At 47.1% G+C, this 27,570-nt stretch overlaps 1 protein-coding gene, 1 long non-coding RNA gene and 1 pseudogene across 6 annotated transcripts; 2 read left to right on the top strand and 1 right to left on the bottom strand.

The window, feature by feature from the left end:
- Nucleotides 1-686: 686 nt before the first annotated feature.
- LOC112578971 lies at nt 687-764 on the top strand (annotated as a pseudogene).
- Nucleotides 765-4,997: 4,233 nt separating this feature from the next.
- Nucleotides 4,998-20,060, top strand: LOC102395100 (zinc finger protein 133). 4 transcript variants are annotated; one of them, XM_025264197.2, is made up of 5 exons: nt 4,998-5,330; nt 6,454-6,629; nt 14,382-14,508; nt 14,908-15,003; nt 18,174-20,060. In XM_025264197.2, the coding sequence occupies exons 3-5, from the start codon at nt 14,388-14,390 to the stop codon at nt 19,859-19,861; spliced, it is 1,905 nt and encodes a 634-aa protein (XP_025119982.2). In that variant the 5' UTR covers nt 4,998-5,330; nt 6,454-6,629; nt 14,382-14,387; the 3' UTR covers nt 19,862-20,060. The 4 variants fall into 4 exon arrangements, with proteins under 4 accessions (XP_025119982.2, XP_044783942.1, XP_025119983.2 ...); XM_044928007.1 differs by lacking the exon at nt 4,998-5,330 and adding an exon at nt 5,342-5,556 and having other exon boundaries at nt 6,545-6,629; XM_025264198.2 differs by lacking the exon at nt 4,998-5,330 and adding an exon at nt 5,347-5,556.
- On the bottom strand, nt 17,908-27,250 carry LOC123329222. Of its 2 annotated transcripts, none has more exons than XR_006544579.2 (3): nt 27,045-27,250; nt 24,441-24,561; nt 17,908-18,164 (listed from the first exon to the last, which is right to left on the bottom strand). It is a non-coding gene; the product is annotated as an uncharacterized LOC123329222 (long non-coding RNA). The 2 variants fall into 2 exon arrangements; XR_006544578.1 differs by lacking the exon at nt 17,908-18,164 and adding an exon at nt 20,384-20,521 and having other exon boundaries at nt 27,045-27,246.
- Nucleotides 27,251-27,570: the final 320 nt, after the last annotated feature.

Below are 27,570 nucleotides of genomic sequence, written 5' to 3'. Positions count from 1 at the left end.
GACAAAAACACAAGTGTGGAATATTCCAGATTAGAGGAAATTAGGGACACCACAATTAAAACCCAAATCCTAGACTGGATCCTGTGCTGGGGAGGGGTACATATTATAAAACATACTCGGGCCAGTTGTCAAACCAGAATGTGGATGGTAGGCTAGTGTAAAATATTGCTCTAGTGTTAAATTTGGAAGGACTGATGCTAAAGCTGAAGCTTCAATATTTTGGCCACCTGATGTGAAGAGCTGACTAATTTGAAAAGACCTTGATGCTGGGAAAGATTGAGGGCAGGAGGAGAAGGGGATGACGAAGGATGAGATGGTTGGATGGCATCACCAACTCAATGGGCATTACTTTGAGCAAGTTCCAAGACTTGATGGACAGGGAAGCCTGGCGTGCTGCAGTCCATGGGGTTGCAAAGAGTCGGACACGACTGAGTCACTGAACTGAACCGAGTATTAAATTTACTGAACCCAGTAACTACTGTGGTCACATAAGAGAATGTTTTGTTCTTAGGAAACACATGCCAACATAGCTAAGGGTCTACAGTGTGTGCAATTACACGTGGTTCAAAGGAGAGAAAGAAGAGCTTGCTCACTTGCACACATAAGAGAGACCCTGGAGCAAAAACTAATTATCAGTGAGTCTGATAAATACAGTATTGGTGTTGTCCACTTCAAAATTACGTACAAAGACTATACTTTCAGGGATCATTTCTATAGTTCGTTACTAGAGAAGTTTCTCTGAACGTGTAGAGTACCCTGACATACATCACAGCAGGATCCTCTATGACCCACCTCCCAGAATATTGGAAATAAAAGCAAAAATAAACAAATGGGACCTAATTAAACTTAAAAGCTTCTGCACATCAAAGGAAACTATTAGCAAGGTGAAAAGGCAGCCTTCAGAATGGGAGAAGATAATAGCAAATGAAGCAAGTGACAAACAACTAATCTCAAAAATATACAAGCAACTCCTACAGCTCAACTCCAGAAAAATAAATGACCCAATCAAAAAATGGGCCAAAGAACTAAATAGACATTTCTCCAAAGAAGACACACAGATGGCTAACAAACACATGAAAAGATGCTCAACATCACTCATTATCAGAGAAATGCAAATCAAAACCACTATGAGGTACCATTTCACACCAGTCAGAATGGCTGCGATCCAAAAGTCTACAAGCAATAAATGCTGGAGAGGGTGTGGAGAAAAGGGAACCCTCTCACACTGTTGGTGGGAATGCAAACTAGTACAGCCACTATGGAGAACAGTGTGGAGATTCCTTAAAAAACTGGAAATAGAACTGCCTTATGATCCAGCAATCCCACTGCTGGGCATACACACTGAGGAAACCAGAAGGGAAAGAGACACGTGTACCCCAGTGTTCATCGCAGCACTGTTTTTAATAGCCAGGACATGGAAGCAACCTAGATGTCCATCAGCAGATGAATGGATAAGAAAGCTGTGGTACATATACACAAGAATACATTTGAATCAGTTCTAATGAGGTGGATGAAACTGGAGCCTATTATACAGAGTGAAGTAAGCCAGAAAGAAAAACACCAATACAGTATACTAACGCATATATATGGAATTTAGAAAGATAGTAACAATAACCCTGTGTACGAGACAGCAAAGGAGACACTGATGTATAGAACAGTCTTATGGACTCTGTGGGAGAGGGAGAGGGTGGGAAGATTTGGGAGAATGGCATTGAAACATGTATAATATCATGTATGAAACAAGTTGCCAGTCCAGGTTCGATGCACGATACTGGATGCTTGGGGCTGGTGCACTGGGACGACCCAGAGGGATGGTATGGGGAGGGAGGAGGGAGGAGGGTTCAGGATGGGGAACACATGTATACCTGTGGCGGATTCATTTTGATATTTGGCAAAACTAATACAATTTTGTAAAGTTTAAAAATAAAATAAAATTAAAAAAAAATTATGTACAACCTAAACCCACTTTAGTATTCTTGCCTGGGAAATTCCATGGACACACGAGCCTGGCGCGCTACAGTCCATGGCGTTGCAAAGGGTTGGACACGACTAGCAATTAAACAACAGCAACTGTGTTTCTAGCCAATACGAGAGAACAAAAAGTTGTAAGGAACTGGAGATTGGGGCTGAAACAAGAATCCTACTGTTTACAGATGTGATAAAATGTGAGAATTGTGTTTTACTCAGTGGACATACTGAGGATTTAAACCCAAGAGACAGCCTCTCAGGTGGCTCTGAGGGACTGTTCAGAAGAGGTAAGGGAGGAGCCAAGAGATACAGGGGTTTTTGAGAGAAAAAAACAAAAAACAAAAAACAAAAAACCCAGGTAGTCAAAACATCAAAATATTAGAAATATTAGAATAAAGAAAAACCAGGGTACCTCCTGGGTGGCTCAGCAACAAATAATCTGCCTGTAAAGCAGGAACTGCAGGAGACTCAAGTTCAATTCCTGGGTGTGGAGGATCCCCGGGAGGAGGGCATAGCAACCCACTCCGGTATTCTTGCCTGGAAAATCCCAGGCACAGAGGAGCCTGGAGTGCTACAGTCGATAGGGTCACAAAGAGTCTGACATGACTGGAACGACTGAGCACGCACCTAAAGAAAAACTAGAATCTCAGGTTAATGAACTTAGCACTTTTCTAGGTATGGGAAAATCCAAGAGTCTAGGTTCTTTGAAATCATCCTTTGATATATACCCAATGTGTAGTTGGTAAAGAATCTGCCTGCAAGGCAGGAGACCCCAGTTCAATTCCTGGGTCAGGAAGATCCACTGGAGAAGGGATAGGCCACCCACTCCAGTATTCTCGGGCTTCCCTTGTAGCTCAGCTGGTAAAGAATCTGCCTGCAATGTGGGAGACCTAGGTTTGATCGCTGGTTTGGGAAGATCCTCTGAAGGAGGGAAAGGTACCCACTCCAGTATTTGGGCCTGGAGAATTCCATGGATGGTATGGGATGGCAAAGAGTCAGACACAACAGAGCAACTTTCACTTTCAACTATCTAGGACCAGCACTCTTTTTTTCTCTATCTTGAATCCCCTCAGGGTGCATAGTTGGGGGTGACTGTAGCAGCCACAGCGTCCTTTGTTCACTGATTTGGTAGGTGACATTCTCGACTTTTCTTTGTTCATTGCTGGTGAGGACTAAGAATGGTTACACAAAGGATGTTGTGGGCCATTAAGCCATCACATTACAGGCCCCCTGCCCCACGGTGAGCCCTTAGGGACCTCAGGATGGAAAAACAGAACACTCGATCTCAAGCCATCAGGCCCATCCCCATGTACTTCAGGGAACTAGGATGGGAAAGAACAGGATGCTGGCCCTAGATAGCTAAGGTGCTTGTCAAAAGAATGCTTTCAGTGTACCCAGACTTTGGCATCTTCTCCTTCATAGAAAAGCACTAAATTCATTAACTTGCTGTCTGGTTTTCCTTAATAGTAATTTTTGATGTTCTGATTATCTGTTTTGTAAAACTCCAATATATACTGGCTCCCCTGCCCTTCAAAGCAGTCCTTCAGAGCTAACTGAGAGGCTGCTTGCTAGGTTTGAAGTCCTCTGAAAATCTGCCTAATAAAATAGAATTCTCAGTTTTTAGGTTGTGCATATATATATATATATATATATATATATATTTTTTTTTTTTAGTGGACTCTAATTTCTTGGTGAACTACTAGTCCTATCGTAGAGCAGAAAGGGATGTGGAGAGTGTCCAAGTCAGTCTAGGGACTTTCCTTAGGGCAGGGGCTGAACTGAATTCACCGTGAATGAGGCAGCCTCCAGGCAAGAGAAGGGAACAGATGCACCATCAGGGAGCTGAAAAAGAATTGTAGGAAATGCTTGTCTCTCCTTGGCTTTGCAGGCCATGTGAACATTTTCTTGGTCTTCTAGATGACAAAACTTCAGAAAGCAAATCTAGGGGAAGTAAGGAAAACTGAGAGGGTGCCTTGGTGGAAACACCCTCCACAGTGAAGGAGGGTGTGCTCCTCAGCTCCCCAGTGGGTGTGTCCCAGATGGCACCAGTACCTCCCTGACCTCAATCAAAACCCTGAACAAAGACTCAGAGAGCTGTAGACCAAAAAGAAAAAGATGCTGTTTTAGTAAACAACGGAATGCTGCCTGCCATGAAGCCATCAACCTCTGCAGGCACTCTGAGGGTGCACATTTAGGGAAACTAAGGATGGAGAAAAACAGTATGCTGGCCCTAGATACTTCAGATGCATCTCAAAGGAATGATTTAAGAGAGCCCAGATTCTTTCATCTTCCCATAGTAGAAAAGTTCTAAATTCATAAAGCTGTCTGTTCCTTTGTGATCAGCAGTAACCTTTCGATGTTTAACCACCCTGTTTTCTTTTCAGCAAACTTCTACATATCCTGCTCCTCCCATAACTCTTTCAAACGGTTCCTCAGAGCTGCGAGGCTGTCTCCTAGGTATAAGGCCACCAAATGAAACACAATTCTCAACTTTTAGGTTGTCATTCTTGATATTTTGCTTTTTCAATGGACACTACGAGGGACTGAGCCCCAAGCTATGGTCTAACAGTGAGGCTCCTGTCCCCCAGAAGACGGATGAGATTGCCCATAAACGCGCGGACTGCGACAGAGGGACAGGATCTAGGAAGAGCGGTGCGGGTGCGCTAGCTGGGGACATGGGCTCGGAACCCACGGCTGCCTCCTTTGACAGTAAGATCGCGGGAAGATGCCTCGCCTTCTCAGTCTGTCCCTACCGTGGGTTTAAGTGAATTAAAGGGAGCTGGTCGACATCACGCCTGCGCGGTTCTCGGACCCCTCCCCACCCGCCCAGACACAGCCTTGCTTTCCCTTCAAGCAAGCGTGGCCCGGAAACTGTTGTCCCCTCCGCCGCGCACCCCAGAAACTAAACGGAGATTCCCCGGGCACATCACTTCCGCCAGCCGAGGGGTGGGTCCCTCACCAGAGGCAGGAGTCACTGCTGGGGTCACTGGGGAGTGTAGTCTTTAAGGTGGAGGAGTTAGCGAAGTGGGCACTGGAAGGAGACGTTTCACCCGGGGTCCTCTGTAAAAGAGGGGGCGGGGCGGAAATCTAGGTGCCACAGTGGCCATTCTCCCGTGGGCATGTTACCGAGAAACAGCTCCCTCAGAGGCCTCTGGGCGCGCCGAGCATCCTGGAAAATGTAGTCCCGCCGCTGGGCCGAGGATTCTGGGTAGTGTAGTCCTGGTGCTTGGCCGAGGATTCTGGGCAGTGTAGTCCTGGCGTCCTGGCCCAGCTGGTGGCTGGAGTGACCCCTTGATTCTCGCTGGTTAGTGTGGCGCTCGTGGGGCTCTAAGCTGCAGCCGTGCTCTTCCCTGCGCGGAAAGGTAGGTCCCGAAAGTCTGGGCTGTTGGCTGGGCCTGAGGCTGGGGACTGTGCTGGTGCCGGGCAGAGGAGGCGGCCGCGGGACGCGCTGTCGCGGTCGGGCCGTGCCCTCCCGGATGTCATATTTGGGATGTGAGCGCGCATCTTCGATGGACGTGAGCGAAGCTCAGCCGTGATGCCCAGTGGTGGCGGATGCCGGAATCCAGCCACGTCCCGGGGCTTCTGTGGGTGAGGACACGTTAGGCCTTGGCCGAAAGAGCGATGATGATGGGAGCGGGGAGGTCGCTCTTATCCCCAAGTCCCTGGGGGCCAGAGGGTTGAGAAAGTTGGCATGGGGCCCTGATATTTCCCAGGTGCCGGGATGAGGGCCAGTCGGCCGCCAGGAGTTTTGGTGGGTGGATTGCCTGGGCAGCCTATGCCTGGGATGGGCTGGGTGTGGAACGGGCCATTTTGGCAGCGATGTTGGCTGTGCTTTTGGCCGGTCGCCCCTGGATTCAGGCCTTGGAGGAAGAGGTTGTCTGAGGCCCACTGGGCAGGTTTCTCAAAGGTCCTGGAAACCTGCGTTGACCCCAGCAGTCACGGATGTGCAGGGCTCCGGTGTTTCCAGACTTCGGGATTTTGAGTTCCATTTTAAAGTTTTATTAAGGAGAGATTTTAGACAGAAATAAATACAACTCTACAGACCCACCATCCAGATGTAACCCTTGTTACCTGGGGAGCAATCTTGATTCAATCAAAATGACACACTGAGAAGCCTACAACCCACAGAGGTTCACTGTCCCTGCCCTACTTGAAGAGCCTGGCCTCGGCTGCCAGCTTCATCCAGACTCTGTGACTTTGTAACGGTGTCACCTTGGATAAGGGACTGACTTCACTGTGCTTCAGTTTCCTCATGTGTAAAATAAAGATAATAAATCGTACTCCATTGAGTTGTCAGGCTAGAATGAAGACGGTTCTGTGCCTGGAACTGTCTCTGATGTGTACAGTCCTAAGCGCCCAGTGAGTATGAACTTTGCTTAGGAAGGTCCGAGGCAAGAGTGGGTCAGCTCAGGCCTGGAGTTGGCAGCATTACTGGGGCAGGCTGTGTTCTCAGCGAGCTTCCCGCAGCCTTTTCTTCTGTGACAGGTCCATTCCTGATGCCTTTAAGGAAGAGGAAAGTCTAAGGGCGTGAGTTTCCAGTGACTCTACTGAACCTTTCTGCTCTTGTGCTGCCGAGAGAGGAAGCCTGGTGGGCAAGGGGAGAGCTCCTGACAGCCCGGACTCACGTGGGGACTGCTTGCCTTCTGTGTGCTGAACCAAAGGTGGGTTTCCTTCGCTCAGGCTTGACATCTTGTGCCCAGCACGCCCCACCCGGGGATCAGAGCCCAGCTGGTTTCCCCAGGGGACATGGTCTGTGGTAGGGGTGGCTGCTGACCCAGGGACTCTTGTTCAGACCCTGTGTCCTCCTTGACCACCCCCCCCCCATCCTTGTGGTGTGCTCAGGCCTGCGCACTCTCAGGTCTGTCTGTTGTGAAGGCCTCGGCCTTCTGTTCTGGTTCCATCCAGCGAGGCCCTCACTGCCTCTGTCCCTGTCCTGTCATCTCACCTGCAGTTACCTCAGGAGGCAGCTCTAACATTAGAGCTTCCTGTAAAATAACCACAGGGTCATCACTACACTCAAGAGAATGAAGAGTTGTTTCAGTCAGAGCAGCTCTGTTCAGAGGCAGGAGAGGGGAGGTGTGTGGCTGGGGAGGAATTCCAGGGGACAGTGTCCCTGTGTCTGGCCCTCCCCCTGATTCTGACCTTGTGGACCTCAGTGAACACCTGCAGCTGGGCCTCCTTGCTCTTTCCAGGCTCACCTGCCCTGTTCTCTCAGCAGCACATACACTGTGCCCTGGACCCCTCTCCTTCTGGTCTCCGCTCCTGCTCCGCCCTCACTCTTGTCTCTGTGCCACCTTCTTGTCCCTCTCCCCACCTGCCTCTTGCATTGGGCACCTGACGTCCACATACTGAACTTGCCATTCAGCCTTCTAGAAAGAGACCTTCCTAATCGTCCGCTTCTGTCCCAACTCCAAAGTCAGGATGCTTAGGTTCAAATCTCAGTTTTACCATGTCTAGCTGTGTGGCCCTGAGCTTGTTATTTCACCTCCCTGAGCCTTCTTTTCCTCATCTGCCACATGGGAATCATCAGAATGGTGTCCACCTCCCGGGGATGTTGGAGGAGATAACCCTAGCAATGCAGTTACAGTGCGGGGCACATAAAGCCTAGGTAATTGTTAGAGTTACTTTAATGCCTCCAGCTTCTCCAAGTCTCCTCCTCAGTCTCCTCCCCGACTCCCCACCCGGTCAGACCCTGCTTTACAGCTGCACAGAAGCATAGTCCGTTGTCTGCTTGTGCTTCCCCGAGCATCTCTGTTTCTGTGTCAACTGGTGATGAGCTGGGATGCTCTCCCGCTGCAGAGCAGCCTGCACATCCCCGGCACTGTTCCCAGGCTCCCTGTTGATGGTGGGACCCTGGGGCTCAGGACTCCAGGGCTTAGGCTGTGTCATGACTGTCTGACCCTCCCACTGGACCAGGAGGTGGTTGTTAGAGGGTAGGGAACCTCATTTGCTCCTCTTGAGCCTCGATACAGGTCCTGTCACTGGGTTAGCCTAAGCAGGTGAAGACACCAGTGTTGTCTTTGCTAGGCCCCACACCCTCTCCACATGGTATCGGGCCTCTGCTTCTGTTTGGTCCCTCTAGCAGGGTGCTGACGTTCTTAACCTGGTGCCTTGGACCCTCCGAGAGCATACAGGCTTAAGCCTGTGACTGGCACAGCATCCCTTGTCGCACATTTGTGGGTGAGAGCAGGGATGAGGTCAGCCTGAAGGAGCACCCAGTGTTTGATGAAATAATTTGAGCAGCAAAATAGTGATAATATTCTAATATAACCCCTAGGATAAGCTATGAATCCAGACTGAAGTAAATAAGAAGGGACAACTCTTGGATTTCCCTGGTGATACAGTGCATAAGAATCTGGCTGCCAGTGAAGGGGTCATGGGCTCAATCCCTGGTCTGGGAAGATTCCACATGCCGTGGAGCAACTGAGCCTGTGCTCCATGACCCCTGAAGCCACCGCTGCGAGAAGCCTGTACACTGCCACGAAGAGTTGTCCCCGCTTGCCACAACTAGAGAAAGCCTGCATGCAGCAACGAAGACCCAGCACAGCCAACAATAAATAAATTAATTAAAAAAAAAGAGAAGGGACAAGTCTTGCTTACAGAATTCCAGCTAATGAATTTCGAAGGAAAGGAGGAGGTAGAACATTGTCATTTGGTCAACTCTGCAGTAATAATGGTTGAAGACAGCTCCCACAAAGTGATGCTAAAATTATTTGGTAAAAGGTTGAAGAGAAACAGGATATTTGTATAATCTCAAAGTATCTCTCCCAAGACGTATATTAAATATAAAAGCAAAATGAGTGATTTTGTAATGAAGAAACCCAGCAGACACTGCCTTGTCCAAGTGATCAAGGTTAACATCATCAGTAGTAAAACATACCGATATCATGAACTCCTATCAAGGGGTATGAAAAGGACACGTGACTTCTGAGACAATCTAGCCAAAAGTGAACTAGGGTCATTCTAATCATTTTCTTCTCAAATCTGATAAATCACAAATCTTTTCTTCAAAAATGTCATTCATGAAAGAAGGATTGGAGGAGATTAAAGATATATGACAGCTAAATGCAGTGCGAGAACCTCAGTTGAATCCTGGACCAGAAGGAGGAGGATATTAGTAGAAAAAACCTGTTGAAATGTGGTTATGAGCTGTAGTTTAGATAATAGTAATTATAATCAATGTTAATCTGGTTTTCATCATTGTAGTATAGTTTTCTCAGATGTTAACATTAGAGAAAACTGGATTAAGGTTACACAGGAATTGATATTTTTGCAACGTCTAAGTCTAAAATTCAAAATGAAAAGTTCTATGGATTCATTATTATTACAGTGAATTGGATGTCGGATGAGTTCTGTTAAAGAATACTTCAGCATGTATAAATGCAATCATGTTTTTTCTCCTTGGTCCAGTTCATTAATACATATAATATACAGTAATGAATTTCCTCATATTCAACCAGTCTTACATTTCTGGGCACTCTGTCTTAGTGAAATGTTTTTTAAAAAATACTTGTTTATTTATTTATTTGGCTCTGCTGGGTCTTAGTTGTGGCACGTGGGGTCTAGTTCTCTGACCAAGGATTGAACCTAGGCCCCTGCATTGGGAGTGCGAAGTCTTAGCCACCTGACCACCAGGGAAGTCCCCGAAATATTTTCTTATTGCTTTGAATGATATTCTTTTTGCCATGCATTTAAAGTCATAAAATATATATAACATAAGACTTACCATCTAAACTGTTTTAAGTCTATAGCTCAGTATTGTTAAGTACATTCATATTGTTGTGCAACCGTTCACATTCTCCATTTCCAGAACTTTTCAGAATGAAACTATCCCCATTAAACAATAACTAAGTTTCCCTTTCTTCCTAGCTCCTGTCAACCATCGCTCTACTCTGTCTATATGGATTACTCTAGGTACCTCATATAAGTGGAATTTTATATTTGTCCTTTTGTATCTGGTTTGTTTCACTTAGCATAGTATCTTTAATGTTCATCCATGTTGTAGCATGTGTCAGAATTTCTTTTCTAAGGCTTAATAATATTCCATTATATACACACACACACACATACACACACACACACCACTCTTTGTTTATCCATTTGTCTACTGACAGACACTTGGATCATGTCTTCAGTTTGCCTATTGTGAATAACGCTGCTCACATGAGTGTACAAATATCTATTCAAGTCCCTGCTTCCAGTTCTTTTGGGGAAATACTCAGAAGTGGAATTGGTGGATCATATGCTAATGTGATTTGTACATTTTTGAGGAACTGCTGTGCTGTTTTCCATAGTGCTTGCACCATTGTACATTCCCACCTGCAGTGCACATGAGTTGAATGATGATTTTGAAAAGTCTCATGGAAGTCTGGTGTATTTTTTGTCTAGAGTCACTTAGGAGTTTTCTTGTTATTCTTCAGAGCCTGATAGTTTTTCCAGTAGATAGATACCTTGAAGCTGTTGGCTATGTGTCAGCTTCTCCCTGGTACTTTGTAGGCCCTTCATATTTTGATTCAGGTCATCTTTTTCCCCCAATTTTTACTGTAGTACAGTTGCTTATATGCAGAGTACATCATGAGAAATGCTGGGCTGGAAGAAGCACAAGCTGGAATCAAGATTGCCAGGAAAAATATCAATAACCTCAGATATACAGATGATACCACCCTTATGGCAGAAAGTAAAGAGGAACTAAAAAGCCTCTTGATGAAGGTGAAAGAGGAGAATGAAAAAATTGGCTTAAAACTCAACATTCAGAAAACGAAGATCATGGCATCCGGTCCCATCACTTCATGGGAAATAGATGGGGAAACAGTGGAAACAGTGTCAGACTTTATTTTTGGGGGCTCCAAAATCACTGCAGATGGTGACTGCAGCCATGAAATTAAAAGACGCTTACTCCTTGGAAGGAAAGTTATGACTAACCTAGATAGCATATTGAAAAGCAGATACATTACTTTGCCAACAAAGGTCTGTCTAGTCAAGGCTGTGGTTTTTCCTGTGGTCATGTATGGATGTGAGAGTTGGACTGTGAAGAAAGCTGAGTGCCGAAGAATTGATGCTTCTGAACTGTGGTGTTGGAGAAGACTCTTGAGAGTCCCTTGGACTGCAAGGAGATTCAACCAGTCAATTCTGCAGGAGATCAGCCCTGGGATTTCTTTGGAAGGAATGATGCTAAAGCTGAAACTCCAATACTTTGGCCACCTCATGCGAAGAGTTCACTCATTGGAAAAGACTCTGATGCTGGGAGGGATTGGGGGCAGGAGGAGAAGGGGACGACAGAGGATGAGATGGCTGGATGGCATCACTGACTCGATGGACGTGAGTCTGAGTGAACTCCGGGAGTTGGTGATGGACAGGGAGGCCTGGCGTGCTGCGATTCATGGGGTCGCAAAGAGTCGGACACGACTGAGCGACTGAACTGAACTACACTGAACAGTTGATTTACAATGTTGTGTTAATTTCAGGTGTACAGAAAAGTAATTCAGTTATACATATACATATGTTCATTCTTTTTCAGATTCTTTTCTCATATAGGTTATTACAGAGTATTGAGTAGGGTTTGCTGTCCTATATAGTAGGGTCTAGTTGGTTACCTGTCTATATACTTTATTTATTATATATTGTAGTGTGTATATGTTAATCCCAAACTCCTTATTCCTCCCCCCACCACACACACACACATCCCCTTTGGTAACCATACGTTTTGTTTTTTAAGTGTGTGAGTCTGTTTCTGTTTTATAAATAAGTTCATTTATATCATTTTAAAAACTTAGGTTCCACATATGAGTGATATATTTGCCTTTGTTTGACTTACTTTACTTAGTATGATAATCTCTAGGTCCATCCATGTTGCTGAAAATGACATTATTTCATTCTTTATATGGCTGCGTAATAGTCCATTGTACAAAGATGTACTACATTTTTTAAAAAAATTTTATTTATTCATAGCTGTGCTGGGTCTTCGCTGCTGCTTGGGCTTTTCTCTGGGTGCGGCAGGTGGGGGCTACTCTCTAGTGGTGGTGCACAGGCTTCTCACTGAGGTGGCTTCTCTTGTGGCAGAGCACGGGCTGTAGAGCACAGGTTCAGTAGTTGTGGCACACGGGTTTAGTCGCTCCAAGACATGTGGGATCTTCCCAGATCAGGGACCGAACTCGTGTCTATTGTATTCACAGGATTCTTTACCACTGGAACTCGTGTGAATGCAGGTGGATTCTTTACCCCTGAGCCGCCGGGGAAGGCTGCACCACATCTTCTTTATCCACTCCTCCGCTGGTGGACATTTAGGTTGCTTCCGTGTCTTGGCTGTAATAAACAGTGCTGCAGTGAACACCGGGTGCGTGTATCCTTTCGAATTATGACTTTCTCTGGATATGAGCCCAGGAGTGGGACTGCAGGATCATGTGGTAGTTCTATTTTTAGTTTTTTAAAGAACCTCCATACTGTTCTCTAGAGGGTCTGCTACGAATTTTACATTCCCACCAACAGTGTGGGAGGGGTCCCTTTTCTCTACATCCTCTCCCGTATTTATCATTCGTGGACTTTTTGAGGATGGCCATTCTGACTGGTGTGAATTGTACTTTTGATTTGCATTTCTCTAACAAAAAGGTCCGTCTAGTCAAGGCTATGGTTTTTCCAGTAGTCATGTATGAATGTGAGAGTGGGACTGTGAAGAGAGCTGAGCGCCAAAGAATTGATGCTTTTGAACTGTGGTGTTGGAGAAGAGTCTTGAGAGTCCCTTGGACTGCAAGGAGATCCAACCAGACCATCCTAAAGGAGATCAGTCCTGGGTGTTCATTGGAAGGACTGATGCTGAGGCTGAAACTCCAATACTTTGGCCACCTTTTGTGAAGAGTTGACTCATTGGAAAAGACCCTGATGCTGGGAGGGATTGGGGACAGGAGGAGAAGGGGACAACAGAGAATGAGATGGCTGGATGGCATCACTGACTTGATGGACATGAGTTTGGGCGAACTCCGGGAGTTGGTGATGGACAGGGAGGCCTGGCGTGCTGCGATTCATGGGGTTGCAAAGAGTTGGACGCGACTGTGCAACTGAACTGAACTGAACAATTAGTGATGTTGAGCCTCTCTTCATGGGTCTCTTGGTCATCTGTACGTCTTCTTTGGAGTCTGTGGCTGAAACTTGAAGACATTACGCTGAATGAAATAATTGAGACACAAAAGGACAGACACCGTATGATTTCACATATTTGGGATACCTAGAATAGCCAAATGCATGGAGACAGAAAGTAAAATGATGGTTGGTTACCAGGGTTTGTGAGAAAGGGCATTATGGTTAATGGTCACAGAGTTTCAACATGAGATGATGAACCAGTTCTGGAGATGGATAGTGGTGATGGTTGTACCACATTAAGTGCGAGCATACTTAATGTACTGAAATGTACACTTCACATGGTAAAAATAGTAAAATGCTTATGTATATTTTACAATCATTTAAAACCCACAAGCTGCTCCTACGCTCGACCTGTTCTGCATTTCTCCCACTTAGTGCCTTTTATTCCTCCTAAGTGGTCCTACGTCCCAGGATTCAGGCTTCCTCTCCTCCTTGGCTCAGGTGTCCTCTTCTCTGCTCCCCATACACCTCATCGGGAACACCTGGCACATGTCTCTTCCCTAGACTCGTGTGCTTCGTTCAAGACCAAGTTCCTGGGCCTCTTGTGAAAACCTCTCCTGATGTCCCTGTTGCAGGGTGCTTTCCACTTTGAAACAGTGTTGCGATAAAGGCAGTAAAGTTGGGCAGGGTGTGAGAATGGCATGTGAGATGAATTCGTGGACTGAATGGCAGGGACGTCCACCCTGAGCACCACAGTGTGGGACAGGACGTTTAGTGGACCGTTATCCACAGTTGAAAAAGCGGAGATGCTAGCTGATGGCTGGGATGGGCTCCAAACCAGGGCAGTAGGGTTCGAATTCGTGCTCTTGACCATTCCCTGCTGGTTGGTGCCTCTCAGGGAAGGAGGGCCGGAGGGGCTGTGGGATTCAGGGAGGGACTGAGTTGTGTTTGGTCTTTGCCATAACTGACTTGTGTGAACCTCAGTCATTCGGATGCTTCAACACTAATACCATTGTTCAGATTATTCTTTTAAATTTGTAAAACTCAAAAGTCTGGCGCTTACCCTCAACATAGAGTTAAAGTTCCTGAAAGTTATTTTTTCAGGCTCCTATTTTTGTATGTATTCTCCAAATCAGCCCAGCTAGGACCTTGAACGTGTTGACAAGTGCCACTGCCCAGATGGTGACAGGGCTTTAAAGATCTTGGAATACAGAGCACCAGGGTCAAAGGCAGGATCTAGATCTCTCACCTGTCTCCCCCGGGCAGCCTCCCCCTTGCCCCTTACCCTGAGGCCTGGGCAGGGCTGGCTCCCGGGTGAACAGGGCTGTTTTGTGTTACAGGCACACATGGCATTCAGAGATGTGGCTGTGGATTTCACCCAGGATGAGTGGGTGCTGCTGAGCCCTGCTCAGAGGTCCCTGTACCGGGAGGTGATGCTGGAGAACTACAGCAACCTGGTCTCACTGGGTAAGCCTGCATCTCTTAGGACCCGGGTCCTGGCTGCTGGCAACTTGGAGCAGCCCTCTTGCTTTCTGGCCTTACCTTTGGGTCGGACTCCAAAGCAGAGACACTCTATAAACGTGTACAGCTGTGTACATATGTGTGTGATACTCCGCATTTCTAGCCTTCTCCCGCAGGCTCTCTGGTAAGCATGGCATCTCTTCCTAGTCAGTATCTTCTTGTAAACGAGGGAGGTGTTCTCTCACAGCATGAAGTCGGGTCAGTGAACTCCCATCCTGGCTTCCCTTCCCTGGGGGAGCTCACCACTCTCACATCTTCCCCACCACCTTTAGAAATCCTCCCCCCTGGTGTGGCTCTGAGTGCAGGATAACGTGCGACCATCTTGTTCTCTTTTTCTCTGAGCAGGCATTCCGTTTTCTAAACCAGAACTCATCACCCAGCTGGAGCAAGGGAAGGAGACCTGGAGAGAAGAGAGGAAATGCTCGCCCGTCAGCTGCCTGGGTGAGTAGGGACACTGGGTGGTTCAGAAGGCTGGGGGTGGGGAGGTCTTTCTGCTGGGCCCCTGGCCGCTCACCGTATGCACTGCCCTCCTGGCCTTCTTCCAGACCTGCAGCCGCACTCGAGCTTCCTGGTGTCTCGTCTCCCTGCACTGGGTTTGCCGTCTCTGCCTCACTTAGTTTTCTCCCACATACATAGTCTGGTGGCTCTCGTTACTATATTTTTAAAAGGATATTTTCCCTGGATTAGAATTTTAGGTTGGCTTATTTTTTCACCACTTTAAAGATACTGTTCTCCTGTTCAGGCCTCCCATTGTTTCTGATAAGAAATCAGCTGTCATTTCTACAGTTATTGCTTTGTTTTTTTTGTTACTTTTTAAACCTCTGGTACTTTCAGAGCTTTCTGTATGTTCGATGTTCAGCTGTTTGACTGCGATGTCACTATTTTTCCTGTCATAGCGTGAGCTCAAATTTTTGAACCTATAAATTTATGGTTAGAGCCACATTGGGGAGATTTTTGGACATGATTCTTTCATGATTCTTTTGTTCCCTTCTGTTTCCTTCTTTTTGGAATGATAGTTACATGTGTTTAGTCCATTTTACATTGTCCCACAGTTTACTGAGCCTGTCTGTTTTTTTTTTTTAAACTTTCCATTTTTGTGATGATGCTTCCTAATTGTTCATTAACGAAGAGCAGATTTTCCTTTACCTCCTTTAACAGAAAAGCAGATACTTAGAAGATACATTTTTAAGTGAAAAATTGCAAAACAATGTTTATTACATAGTTGGGTTTGTGTCAAAGACTGTGTCAACATGTATATGTGAACATAGACATCTGCATTATTATTCACCATGATCAGTGGTTAGCTTGGGGGGTAGAGAATTGGAAAGAGTGGAGTTTCTGGGGAGTTTTTTGACTTGGCATTCTTTTTAAATGATAGAGGAATAGATAACTGTAGGGAATTGTGTGTTTTTTAGCTTTTAAAATACTGTTGACAATTTCATAATAAAGAGAAGTATATGTTTTCTTTTTCTATAGGAGATTTTCTGTTTCTCAGTTTTATCAAATTTGAAAACTTAGTTAATTTTGTCTTAAAATCAAGGGAAATAGCATATATAATAGAAATCATTTATATTTTTCAAGTTGTTTATATCCTTGTTTTTGGTCTGCTAAGAGTCACAGCAGATTACTCGCCAATGTCATTGTAATTTATATCAAATCCTCCATTTCTTTCTAAGTTTTTGCTATATATTTCACTTCAGTGTACTGTTAGGCATGTAAAGGTTCATGACAATTTTATCTCATTCATTAATGAAGTTTTTAATGTTAAAGTTCTTTTGTTCTACATTATATTCCTTAACCTTTCATTTTTTTCTAAAAAATTTTTTTTATTTTACATTGACGTATAGCTGATTAACAATGTTGTGATAGTTTCAGGTGGACAGTGAAGGGACCCAGCCATACATATACATGTATCCATTCTCCCCCAAACTCCCCTTCCATCCAGGCTGTCACATAACCTGAGCAGTGTTCCCTGTGCTGTAGAGTAGGTCCTTGTCAGTTATCCATTTTAAATATAGTCGTGTGTTACATATCAATCCTATTATTTCTTATTAGTCTTAGCACCTGCTTTGTTGTGGCTCTTTGTTTTTTAGAGAGTTTTGGTATGGTATCTAATGTGATTTGTGGTGTCATGTAGCTGCTATTGCATCTTCTGCCAAACCAACTGTTATCTTTGAATAGGGACTTTGGCCCTTTCACATTTACTGGAACAGCTGATGGATGTCATGGGACTTACTTAGGGGCAGACTGTAGGGCAGGTACAGAGGCACTTAGGGAAGAGCTCAAGGTAGAAGAAGCAGCATCTCTCTTAGCTCAGGCTGCTGAAACACAGCAGCAGAATTCATGGCAGAAGCAAAAGGTTTTACTGTGTTTCTGGAGGCTTGCAGTTCTTGGTTGGCGGAGGTGTTGGCAGTTTACAAAGGAGGCCTCCCTCCTGGACTTTGAATGGGCACCTCCTCACTCTGTCCTAACCCGGCCTTTCTGAGGCTGCACATTCCGGCTTTCCTCCTACAGGGAGGTCACCAGACATATCGATTAGAGCCTTATGACTTCTTTTAACCTTAATCACCTCTGTGAAGGCCCTGTCTCAGAATACAGTAGCATTCTATACTGATGGAATAATTCTAGAATGTAGATGTATACACAGTTGGTTTTCAGAAGTTCAGTTCATCAATGAAGGCAAGTGTTCAGGCAGATGCAGTGAGGTCTGGACCTGGTTCCTCAGACTATGTGATCCTGCATTCTGCCAGCTGAGTAGAACCAGCGGTGCTGAAGCAAGGTGTTCAGTGTTGACATCTCCTTATGAGAGGTACTATGAGAAGAAAACTTTTATATTGATTCCTGGTGCCATTTTTATTTTGGTTAATTATGGAAATTAACAAGACTCAAACTGATCCGTGGCACCAGTCATTGGGGGACCTAGACTGTGTGTGTTGTCTACTGCTGAAAGCCTCCTGAAAGTGAAAGTGAAATAAAGTGTTAGTCACTCAGTTGTGTCCAGCTCTTTTGCAGGTTCCTCTGTCCATGGATATTCTCCAGACAAGAATGCTAGAGTGGGTTGCTGTTTCTTCCTCCAGGGGCTCTTCCCGACCCAGGGGTCAAACCTGTGTATCCTGCATTGGCAGGCAGATTCTTCCCTGTCTTAGCCACCAGGGAAGCCCTGCCTTGTGGGAATTTTGGTCCAGAGTAGGCCTCTAATAAGTATTTGTCCGAGAGTCGGGACCCTCCAGGTTCAGGTGTCTCACATATGGTATCTTTAGCCATTCCGCTGTGTTGCCTCCTACACCAGGGTCTTCCAGGCTCAGGGACAGCTCTCTTCTTCTACCCCATCCTCCCGGGGAGACAGGGAAAGAGAAAGACGTTTCCATGTGGGTTCTCTGGTTAGAGCTCTCTTGGTCACAGACAATCCCTTTGGACCCTGTTTGTGTCACTGGGTGGTTGTGTGTTAGGAGGTCGTTGTAGTGGGTCCTCTGCATGAAGTCTTGCTGGGTGGCCCTGAAGATGTAAACATTTTGAAGAACAGGGACTGGAGTCTTAACCATCAGACCAGGCAGAACTGCTTTGGTGGCTCCACGTCTCAGTTCTGACTCAGACTCTTCTCTCTGCCACAGAACCAAAGCCAGAACTCCACCTCTGTCCTTTCTGCCCTCCGGATCTCTGCAGTCAGAAATTCCACATGCAGCAGGTGCTGTGTAGTCCCCCACCCTGGATCTTCACGTGCCTGTATGCCGAAGATCCCGTCCAGCCAGGAGACCTGTGCCTGGAGGACCAGCAGCAGCAGGCCGCTGGTGGTAGTGCCTGGATCGAGGAAGTGGAAGGGCAGGAGGGAGAAGGTGCCCCGCCTTTGTTTGGAAAGACAGAGAAAAGTACTGTAGAAGCATTCCCCAGGCCACCCCAGAGGCAGCCAGTCATCTCTGGGGGTGGGGTCCCAGGTATGGAGATAGAGGCCGGCTCTGCACAAATGGGGACCCCTGAGGAAACAGACAGGCTGTTGAAGAGGATCGAAGTCCTGGGGTTTGGGACTGTCAACTGTGGAGAGTGTGGACTGGGTTTCAGCAAGATGACGAACCTGCTCAGTCATCAGAGGATCCACTCCGGGGAGAAGCCCTACGTGTGTGGGGTGTGTGGGAAGGGCTTCAGTCTAAAGAAGAGCCTGGCCAGACACCAGAAGGCGCACTCGGGTGTGAAGCCTCTCGTGTGCGGGGAGTGTGGGCGGGGCTTTAACCGGAAGTCGACACTCATCATACACGAGAGGACACACTCGGGCGAGAAGCCGTACATGTGCGGTGAGTGCGGGCGAGGCTTCAGCCAGAAGTCGAACCTCATCATCCACCAGAGGACACACTCTGGGGAGAAGCCCTACGTGTGCCAGGAGTGCGGGAAAGGCTTCAGCCAGAAGTCAGCTGTCGTCAGGCACCGGAGGACACACCTGGAGGAGAAGACCATCGTGTGCGGCGACTGCGGGCTGGGCTTCAGCGACAGGTCGAACCTCATCTCGCACCAGAGGACACACTCAGGGGAGAAGCCCTATGCCTGCAAGGAGTGTGGGCGCTGCTTCCGGCAGAGGTCCACACTTGTCAACCACCAGAGGACACACTCGAAGGAGAAGCCTTACGTGTGTGGCGTGTGCGGACACAGATTCAGCCAGAATTCAACCCTCATCTCGCACAGGCGCACACACACCGGGGAGAAGCCTTACGTGTGTGGGGTGTGTGGGCGGGGCTTCAGTCTCAAGTCCCATCTCAATAGGCACCAGAACACGCACTCGGGGCACAAGCCCATCGTGTGCAAGGACTGCGGGCGTGTCTTCAGCCAGCAGTCCAACCTCATCCGACACCAGAGGACGCACTCAGGGGAGAAGCCCCTGGTGTGTGCGGAGTGCGGGCGAGGCTTCAGCCAGAAGTCCAACCTTGTGGCACACCAGAGGACGCACTCCGGGGAGAAGCCATACGTGTGCAGGGAGTGTGGGCGGGGCTTCCGCCACCAGTCGGGCCTCATCCGGCACCGCCGCACACACACAAGGGAGCAGCCTTACAACTGCCGGCTGTGCGGGCGAGGCTTCGGGAACAAGTCCGCCCTGCTCATGCACAAGTGGTCACACTTGGAAGAGAACTCCTGTCTGTGCACAGAGTGTGGCCAAGGCTTTCCCCACAAGTCACACCTCATCCTCCACCAGATGACACACCAGGGGAGGACGCCACACGTGTGCAAGGCATGCGGGCAAGGCTTCAGCCAGAAGTGCCACCTCAGCAGACATAGGAGGAATGTGTGCCCACCACAGACCACTGTTTCAGTCTGACCCTGAGGCCCCACCGGAGCATCCTTACTGACCCCCTCACCCGCTCCAAGAGCACAGACTAAATCAAAACATTTTACGCTCTTCTTGAAAACACATTCCCTAAGCGGTCAAAAAGACATTTGAACTCAGTTTACTTCCTCTACCCCAAGTTGTCGTGTTTGGGGCCTTTTGTTCTAATAAAACTCTGCTGCTTTACAAATCTGTGGCCTCTACTGTCTCTCTCATTCACCCACCTATAAAGGTAGGCAATCAGGAGTGGTACAGAAATCTCGAGCTTCTGAGGCCATGGTTCTGCAGTAATGCAGTCCTTTGGATGACGTAAGAACTGAGGCAGTCAGTGATTCTTGGACAGTCTGGTCCTTTGTAGAGGGAGAGGATCCCGGAACTGTGTTCAGGGGATTCGGGCGAGGGAGGGGGTCTTCCAGGAAACACGACCTCCCCTAAGCCGCTTACTCTAACCTGCAGCCCCTTCCCCACTCTCCCCCAACTCCCGGGGCAGCCCCCTACTGGCTTGCTTCCTCCTCGCTCTCTGCTGCCTCCTCCTGGCTCTCAGATGTCTCCACTTCTGCCTTTGCTGAATCCAATCAGTGGTTAGGACCCCTGCTACTGCTTAGAGTTAGGGTAAACACACCACGAATAATTGTGTGTCAGCTGGTTAACCTAGAAGAAATGAACAAACATCTAAACACTTAAATCATGTATTAGTAGGAAATCTGAACAGACCAATACGAAGAAGGAGATTGAGTTAGTAATCAAAAACCTTCCAAAATAGCCTGAAATCAGATGGCCTTATTGGTGACTTCTAGCATTTCAAGGATTAACACCCATTCTCAAAATCTTACCAAAAAAGACTCTTCCTAAATCATTCTGTGAGGCCAGTATTACCCTACTAGCAAAACCTGACAGAGACAACACAAGGAAACTACAGACAGCTAACCCTTATGGATATAGATGGAGAAACCCTTGACACAGTATTAGCAACCAAATCCAGCAGCATATGAAAAGGATTTTCACACTGTGACTGAGTGGTTCCTGGCTCAACATAGGAAAAAAAATCAAAACATCATGTAAATAGAATAAAGGGTGGGGGGGAAGCAAACACATTCCATTTATATGAAATATCCAGGATAAGCCAAAGCAAAGAGACAGAAGGCACGATACTGGCTGCCAGAGACTAAGAGAAGAGGAAATGGGGATGACTGTTCCCCATTAACAATAAAGGACTGCCTTTGTGGGTAATAAAAATGTTCTGGAACTCGATGGTAATGATGGCTGCAGAACATTGGAAATGTTAAAAACCATTGAACTGTATACTTTAAAAATGGTCAAAATGGTAAACTTTATATTACCTGAATCTTACCTCAATTAAAAATTTTAATCTTACCCACCCAAATCTTGTCATTGGAGGAAAAATAAAAACCTGGGGCCACAGAAATACCTGGGACCTAGAATTGCCAACATAAGATAAAGCACAACACACACTCGGTAAAACCCTAAACTGGCAGTGACAGCATTTCAATTGTTAAAAAAAAAAAATTAAGTTTTCCAAAGCAAATTCTTTGTCATACTTGGAAGCAACTCAAATGAATGAGAGAAATGGTTCTGAGAAACCAGAGGCTTTGCTCTATTTTTAGATCAGAGCTGATTGTTTGGGATTGCTAAATCCTCTGAGTGTCTATTTATTAATCTGTTAAATATGGAAGCAAACATTTCAGAAGCAGGCGTAGCCACCCTGCTGGCCAGCCAGACTGAGTGTCCTGCTCTATAATGTCAGTTTGAGGAGAAGAAAGAAAGCAAAATGTAGTGTTCTGATCTCTGCTCTCGAGCTGCATACAGTATTATAGAGAAGAACGACTCAGTCCTTATGGAATACCAGGACAGTCCACAGCCAAAGGCCGTGTCTGTGCCCCTGTCTCTTGGTGCTCCCGGTCAGCCAGAGGGGCTGCCTGCACAGAGGAGAGGTGAATCCAGGGATGGTCTCATCAAAGGTGGGGAACTGCCTGTAGGATCAAGGAATGATGACAAGGACCTGGAAAGTCAGAGGAGAGAAAGCCGAACCCAGGAAAAATCGGAGGGAGAATTTTTAGGTATGAAAACAACAGCTATAGATTGCAGAGAGAGAGACTCCTGTGCCTGGACTTTAGGGGGTGTATTAGGGAAGTAAGATAAGTTGTTACTAATGGTCAGGTCAAATCCTGGAGGGCTTCAAAAACCACCTTGAGAAATCTAGAATTGGAATTATAAAGGAAAGGGACAAAATAAAATACTGAGGCATTTAAACCACTGGAGAAACTTGGTGAAAGGATTTTAAAAAAACAAAAACAAAAAACCGCCTGACAATAACTATTACTCAGGTTTGGATGTAGACGGTAGGAGAGAAAAGGTAAGATGCCTGGCCTGTTTCAAGTCAACCATTAAATATCTTTCAAAGCTAGCACACATTTCTACTTTTGCTATTTTATCTCAAACCTGAAGGCCACCATATGCTTCCAGCTGCATCTGTAGCTCTTTTTTTTTTTTTTTTTTTTCTCTTTTAAAGCATATCTCCACTCTCCGTGCATCTAACTGCAGAGATTCCTACCAGGGCTCAGATTGCTGAGTAAACAATGGTGGTTTCCATTCTGAAAAAATTAACCCTGCTGCCCACCGCCCTGAGAATGTGGTGTGGGGACCAAGGGATGATTAGGTCTTAGTTGGTAAATTTTCATGTTGTCTAGTGGAGTTGAAGGAGCCTTTTCAGACATTCCCTTCACATTGTGGTGGTGGTTTAATCACGAAGTTATGTCTGACTCTTGTGATCCCATGGACTGTAGCCCTCCAGGCTCCTCTGTTTATGGTATTTCCCAGGCAAGAACACTGGAATGGGTTGCCATTTCCTGCTCCAGATCTTCCTGGCTGGGGGATCAAACCCACATCTCCTGCATCACAGGCAATCTGTTGCCTTGCAGGCAGATTCTGTGTTCTTTTCAAAGAGAGAAACTTGCCAACTGACTCAGTCTGAGGTCCTGACTAATGGCATTCTTTATTCCTCGTGATTTGAATCTAGATGTTATAAAAACAGTGGTGAAGCTGCCTGTATCTGAGTCGGTATAAATACCAAGCCTCCCTGCCTGCTGCTTCCTTACCCAAGAAGAGAATTAATCACCTGTGTCTCTGCTTCAGATTCTCTAAAACTCTTTCAGCTGTATTCCCTGAGAAAATAGCAGCAAATTCGGAATCTGTCTAAACTCCACTCAACGGCAATTTCTCATGGCCTATTGGTTAATAAATCATACCTGGAGTTATTTGTTAAAAAATAATGATTCCCTGGCGGTCCAGTGGTTACGACTGTGGACGCCCACTGTGGGGGCCTGGGTTCGGTCCCTGGTCTGGGAACTAAGATCCTACAAGCCTCAAGGTGTGGCAAAAAAAGAAAACAACTCACCACCACCTACAAAAAAGAATAAAGAATATATAGGTAAAAAAGAATAAAGAATATATAGGTGAGCTTGTGGCTGAAAATCCATAGTCAGACAAGGGCTGTAGTTGCCCGACCATTGTCACTACTAATTAGGCCTTCTTTTCCTCTTGCTTGTACACAGCTGTAGCCACAGGCGTATGTGGTCAGTCACGTCGGACTCTTTGCAACCCATGGACTGTAGCCCCCAGGCTCCTGTCCTTGGAATTCTCTAGGCAAGGATACTGGAGTGGGTTGCCATTTCCTTCTCCAGGGGGTCTTCCCAGACCCCGGGGTCGAATGCACATCTCCTGCATCTCTTGCTGGCATGTGGATTCCTTAGCAGTGTGCCTCCTGGGAAGCCCTTGCATCCATTTGGGGGTGGGGTGCGTAAATGAAACGATAAGAACAATAAAACAGCAAAACAGTACGATTCTGAGATGCTGTTTTTTCACTCCCTGGAAGATGGGGAGATGTGGGAACATGAGGTTGGACGTCTGACCAGGTTGTCAGGAGGGCATGAAGGTACAGACAAGCTCTGTGTAAACACTGCACTTCCATCAAGTGTGAGGCCAGCATGCAGAACTTTGAATCGTGACGAGTAGGAAAGATGGCAAGTGGCTGGAGTAGGAAATGTCAGCCTGTGTCAAGTCTCAGCAATGAGGTAAGTCTCAAGGCTGGACGCACCCTTGCCCACATCCTACCACAGAGAGGACGTCCCATGGGATTCAAATGAAGGGAGAGGGTTAAAGCCTTTTGTAGCACCGAGAGGCTGACAGGACAGGGTGACTGGACACAGATGACTGGGCCTGGCTGCAGTTTTAATTGGTGACCTTCCCCGGGCACCTCCCGAGCCACCGGGTAAGGGACAAACCTGCTAACCTGTGGGAGCCTTAAATTCTCTGCATCCGGCATCCTCTCAACATCACGGCAGGTCCTCACACACCGGGTCACTCTTTATGTCTGAAATATTCTGAAGTTTTCCGCCCCATAGGGCGGGCACACACTAAATGCTCCCTCAACACCTTTTGATTGGATAATTTCACTTTCCCTGTAAAAGCTGATCCTGATTTTAAGGAATTTGAAGGAGAGAGTAAGAGAAGTGAGGGATATTTCCCCAAGAGGGAAGAGATTTCTTGGTACCTGGAGTAAAAAAATCAGGATGTTGGTCTTTGGGCAGGGAGGTTCCCTGGTGACTCAGCGGTATGGAATCCGTCTGCCGATGCAGAAGATGTGGGTTCAATCCCTGGTTCTGGAAGATCCCCTAGAGGAGGAAATGGCAACTCACTCCAGTATTCTTGCCTGGAGAATCCGCATGGACAGAGGAGCCTGGTGGGCCACAGTCCATGGGGTTGCAAAAGAACTGGACATGACTTAGCAACTAAGACAATTATTTTTTTTAAACATGGAAATAGATTTCAACTTTATTAGTGAACAAAGATATTTATTTAAATAGTCTACTCACAGAGACATCTAGAAAACTCTCTGGATGGTACAACTATCCCTCCTTCACTTGAGATTTCTGCACTGTTTTATTTTCTTACAATAAGCATGTAATGGCTTGCAGAAACAATAAATCATCTCCAGTAAGAGAATTAGTAAATCGGGCTTCCCTGATAGCTCAGTTGGTAAAGAATCTGCCTGCAATGTAGGAGACCCTGGTTTGATTCCTGGGTCAGGAAGATCCACTGGAGAAGGGATAGGCTAGCCACTCCATTATTCTTAGGCTTCCCTTATGGCTCAACTGATAAAGAATCTGCCTGCAACGCAGGAGACCTGGGTTCCATCACTGGGTTGGGAAGATCCCCTGGAGAAGGGAAAGGCTACCCACTCCAGTATTCCTGTCTAGAGAATTCCATCGACTGCTATAGTCCCTAGGTTCCCAAAGAGTTGGACACGACTGAGCGACTTTCACCTTTTCTTCATTTCAGTCTGTCAAAATTTGATGAAGCCTAAATATACACCTTGATTGTAAATGTGCCTAAAGAGATAAAACAAACTGTTACCTGTTTATAACAACCTATAAACCCACATAACCAGGATATTATTTGAAATGTAAAATGTTCTGAAGTTTTGCAGATTATGAGATTTGATATCCAAATATTTTCTAGTCTACTGACACACATACTTTTATTTTTCTTTACAACCTTATATCGGAACTATCTGATTAAAAAACAACAACAAATGTGTTTCTCAAACTCCACAGCCAGGATACCCCCTGCTGCAAAGCCTGGGGTTTGACTACAAGATTCTTTTGCCTGAACTCAAAGATACAGTGAATTTTCTCAACAGCTATTTGCTGAAAACCTACCCCACCATGTTCATCTTGCTAGACTTGCAGGAAATCAAAGCAGAGTCTGCAGCAGAGAGGGTTTATTCGCAGCGCCACCGAGCAGGGAGACGGGAGAACAAACCTCAGACCTGCCTCCACAAAGGCAAAGGACTTGAGTATTTACAGGATAACCAGTCAGGCAGCAGGGCAGCCTGAAGCGCAGGGAGCGGTGATTGGGGAAAGGTATGATGAGCCTCATTCTGCACAGGTAGAACCAGGCTTCAGATTCCCACTTCCCTTAGGTCACCCCGGGGATGCTGGCGCCCACCCAGCTTAGCTGGCTGAGTGCAGACAGATGCAGCTGACTCCAAGTCTCTGGAAAACGGCTCAGGCCAATCTCTTGTCTAGGTTCCGAGACCCTTGGAGGACAAGCAGATCTTAAAACAACCTTGATTAGTGCTGGCAGGTGAGGTCGATTTGACTCATCACCCACGGTGTCACTGCCCCATGCTGGGGACTGGAAGGAGGTACCAGAATCTCATGCCTGCAGATGTTTGGTCTCTGGGGAGATGGGCATGTGACTGGGGAGAACTGGCTGGACAGGTCATCTCTGTAGAGGGAGGGGCAGAGGGGCTGGGGTAGGAGCCTCCCAGCCTGGAGCTGAGGAGTCAGGTAACGCTCTGGGGCCCGGGTAGGATCTCAGAGCAGAACCAGAGAAGAGGTTGTGGCGATGTCTAAGCTGCTGGTCCAGGAGACCCAGGCAACTCAGGAAGGACGTTTGGGTTTCTCACGAGGACAGTTGTGGGTGCCTGTAATGAGCAGGACACAGGCAAGATGGGAGGAAGGAGGCAGAGGGACCAGAGTTGTTGGGAAGGCCAGGCCTGAGCAAGGGCAGGGCCAGGATTTGGGTAGCAGGGTTGGGACCGCAGGGCAGGCATCATGCCAGCTGGTGGGTTTGGGTGACTTGGGCACAGGCGGAGTGGTGGTGGGGCTCACGGGGTATGTACTGGGGTTGTCCTGGTGAACGGTGACAGAGAGCCAAGCAAAGTGACTTGGTAGCCCATCAGCGCTGAAGCCAAAGGCCCCAGAAAAGGGACAAGACAGGAGTGAAAAGAGCAGAGTGAAAAGAGCTGGTCCTCAGCGCCCCCAGGGGACAGAGATCGAGCACTGGTATCTGCACAGAGCGGCAAGTGAGGCCACCCTGGTCACAGGACTGCGGCCTGAGGACACCCTGACAGAGGTAGGGACTGCTGGGGCATCCCTGCAGCTGGGGGTGGCCGGAGAGGCTGCAGGGAGGAGACCCCGGCCCTGCTGGGCCGCTGGCAACCCTCAGGCAGGAGGAACCTGCGTCTCCAGGCCTGTTGGGTGGGACGGCCCGAGGGGAGACAGGCCCCCTACAGCCCCTGCCCTCCCTGGTTTGTGGGTGACAGCATGTGCTGGGCCTTAGGCTCTGTGCTTGGAGTCGTGGGCCTCACCTTTCAGAACTGGAACCAAGTGCTTATTGACAGAAAGCCCGGTCACTAGTCACTGGCCAAGTTCAGTTCCCAACGGTGCGGCCTTCAGCTCCAGGAGGCCACCATCAGCCCCTCCACCTGCAGCTTGCTTCTTCAAAACCACAAGAGACTCAGCTGTTTCGGGTCTCTGACCTTGAAACACTGTTTTAAAGGGCTCCACTGATTAGGTTAGGCCCACCTGGGACAACCCCCTTTTTGATTAAATCAATTAATTGCTACTGTTATTTTTAAATGACATCAGAGGCTCTTGTCACCTCTGCCACATAAGATAATCCAGTCTCAGGAGCAACACCCCTTGGTATTCCCAAACACGTGACTCACTGGGCATCACCTTGGACCAGCCTGTCTCGCCCGGTCCCTGGTATGTTGTACCCCCATTTGAGAAAGAAAAAGAGTGAAAACGGGGCTGAATATCAAAGAAAAAGGACAGTAGACTAAAGCAGTGCATGAGTCAAGAGTTCTCCAGAGAACCAGAGGCGATGGGATA

Source organism: Bubalus bubalis, chromosome 14 (genome assembly GCF_019923935.1).
Source record: "Bubalus bubalis isolate 160015118507 breed Murrah chromosome 14, NDDB_SH_1, whole genome shotgun sequence".
Taxonomy (NCBI): Eukaryota; Metazoa; Chordata; class Mammalia; order Artiodactyla; family Bovidae; genus Bubalus; species Bubalus bubalis.
This window is presented reverse-complemented; position numbering and strand designations above follow the sequence as displayed.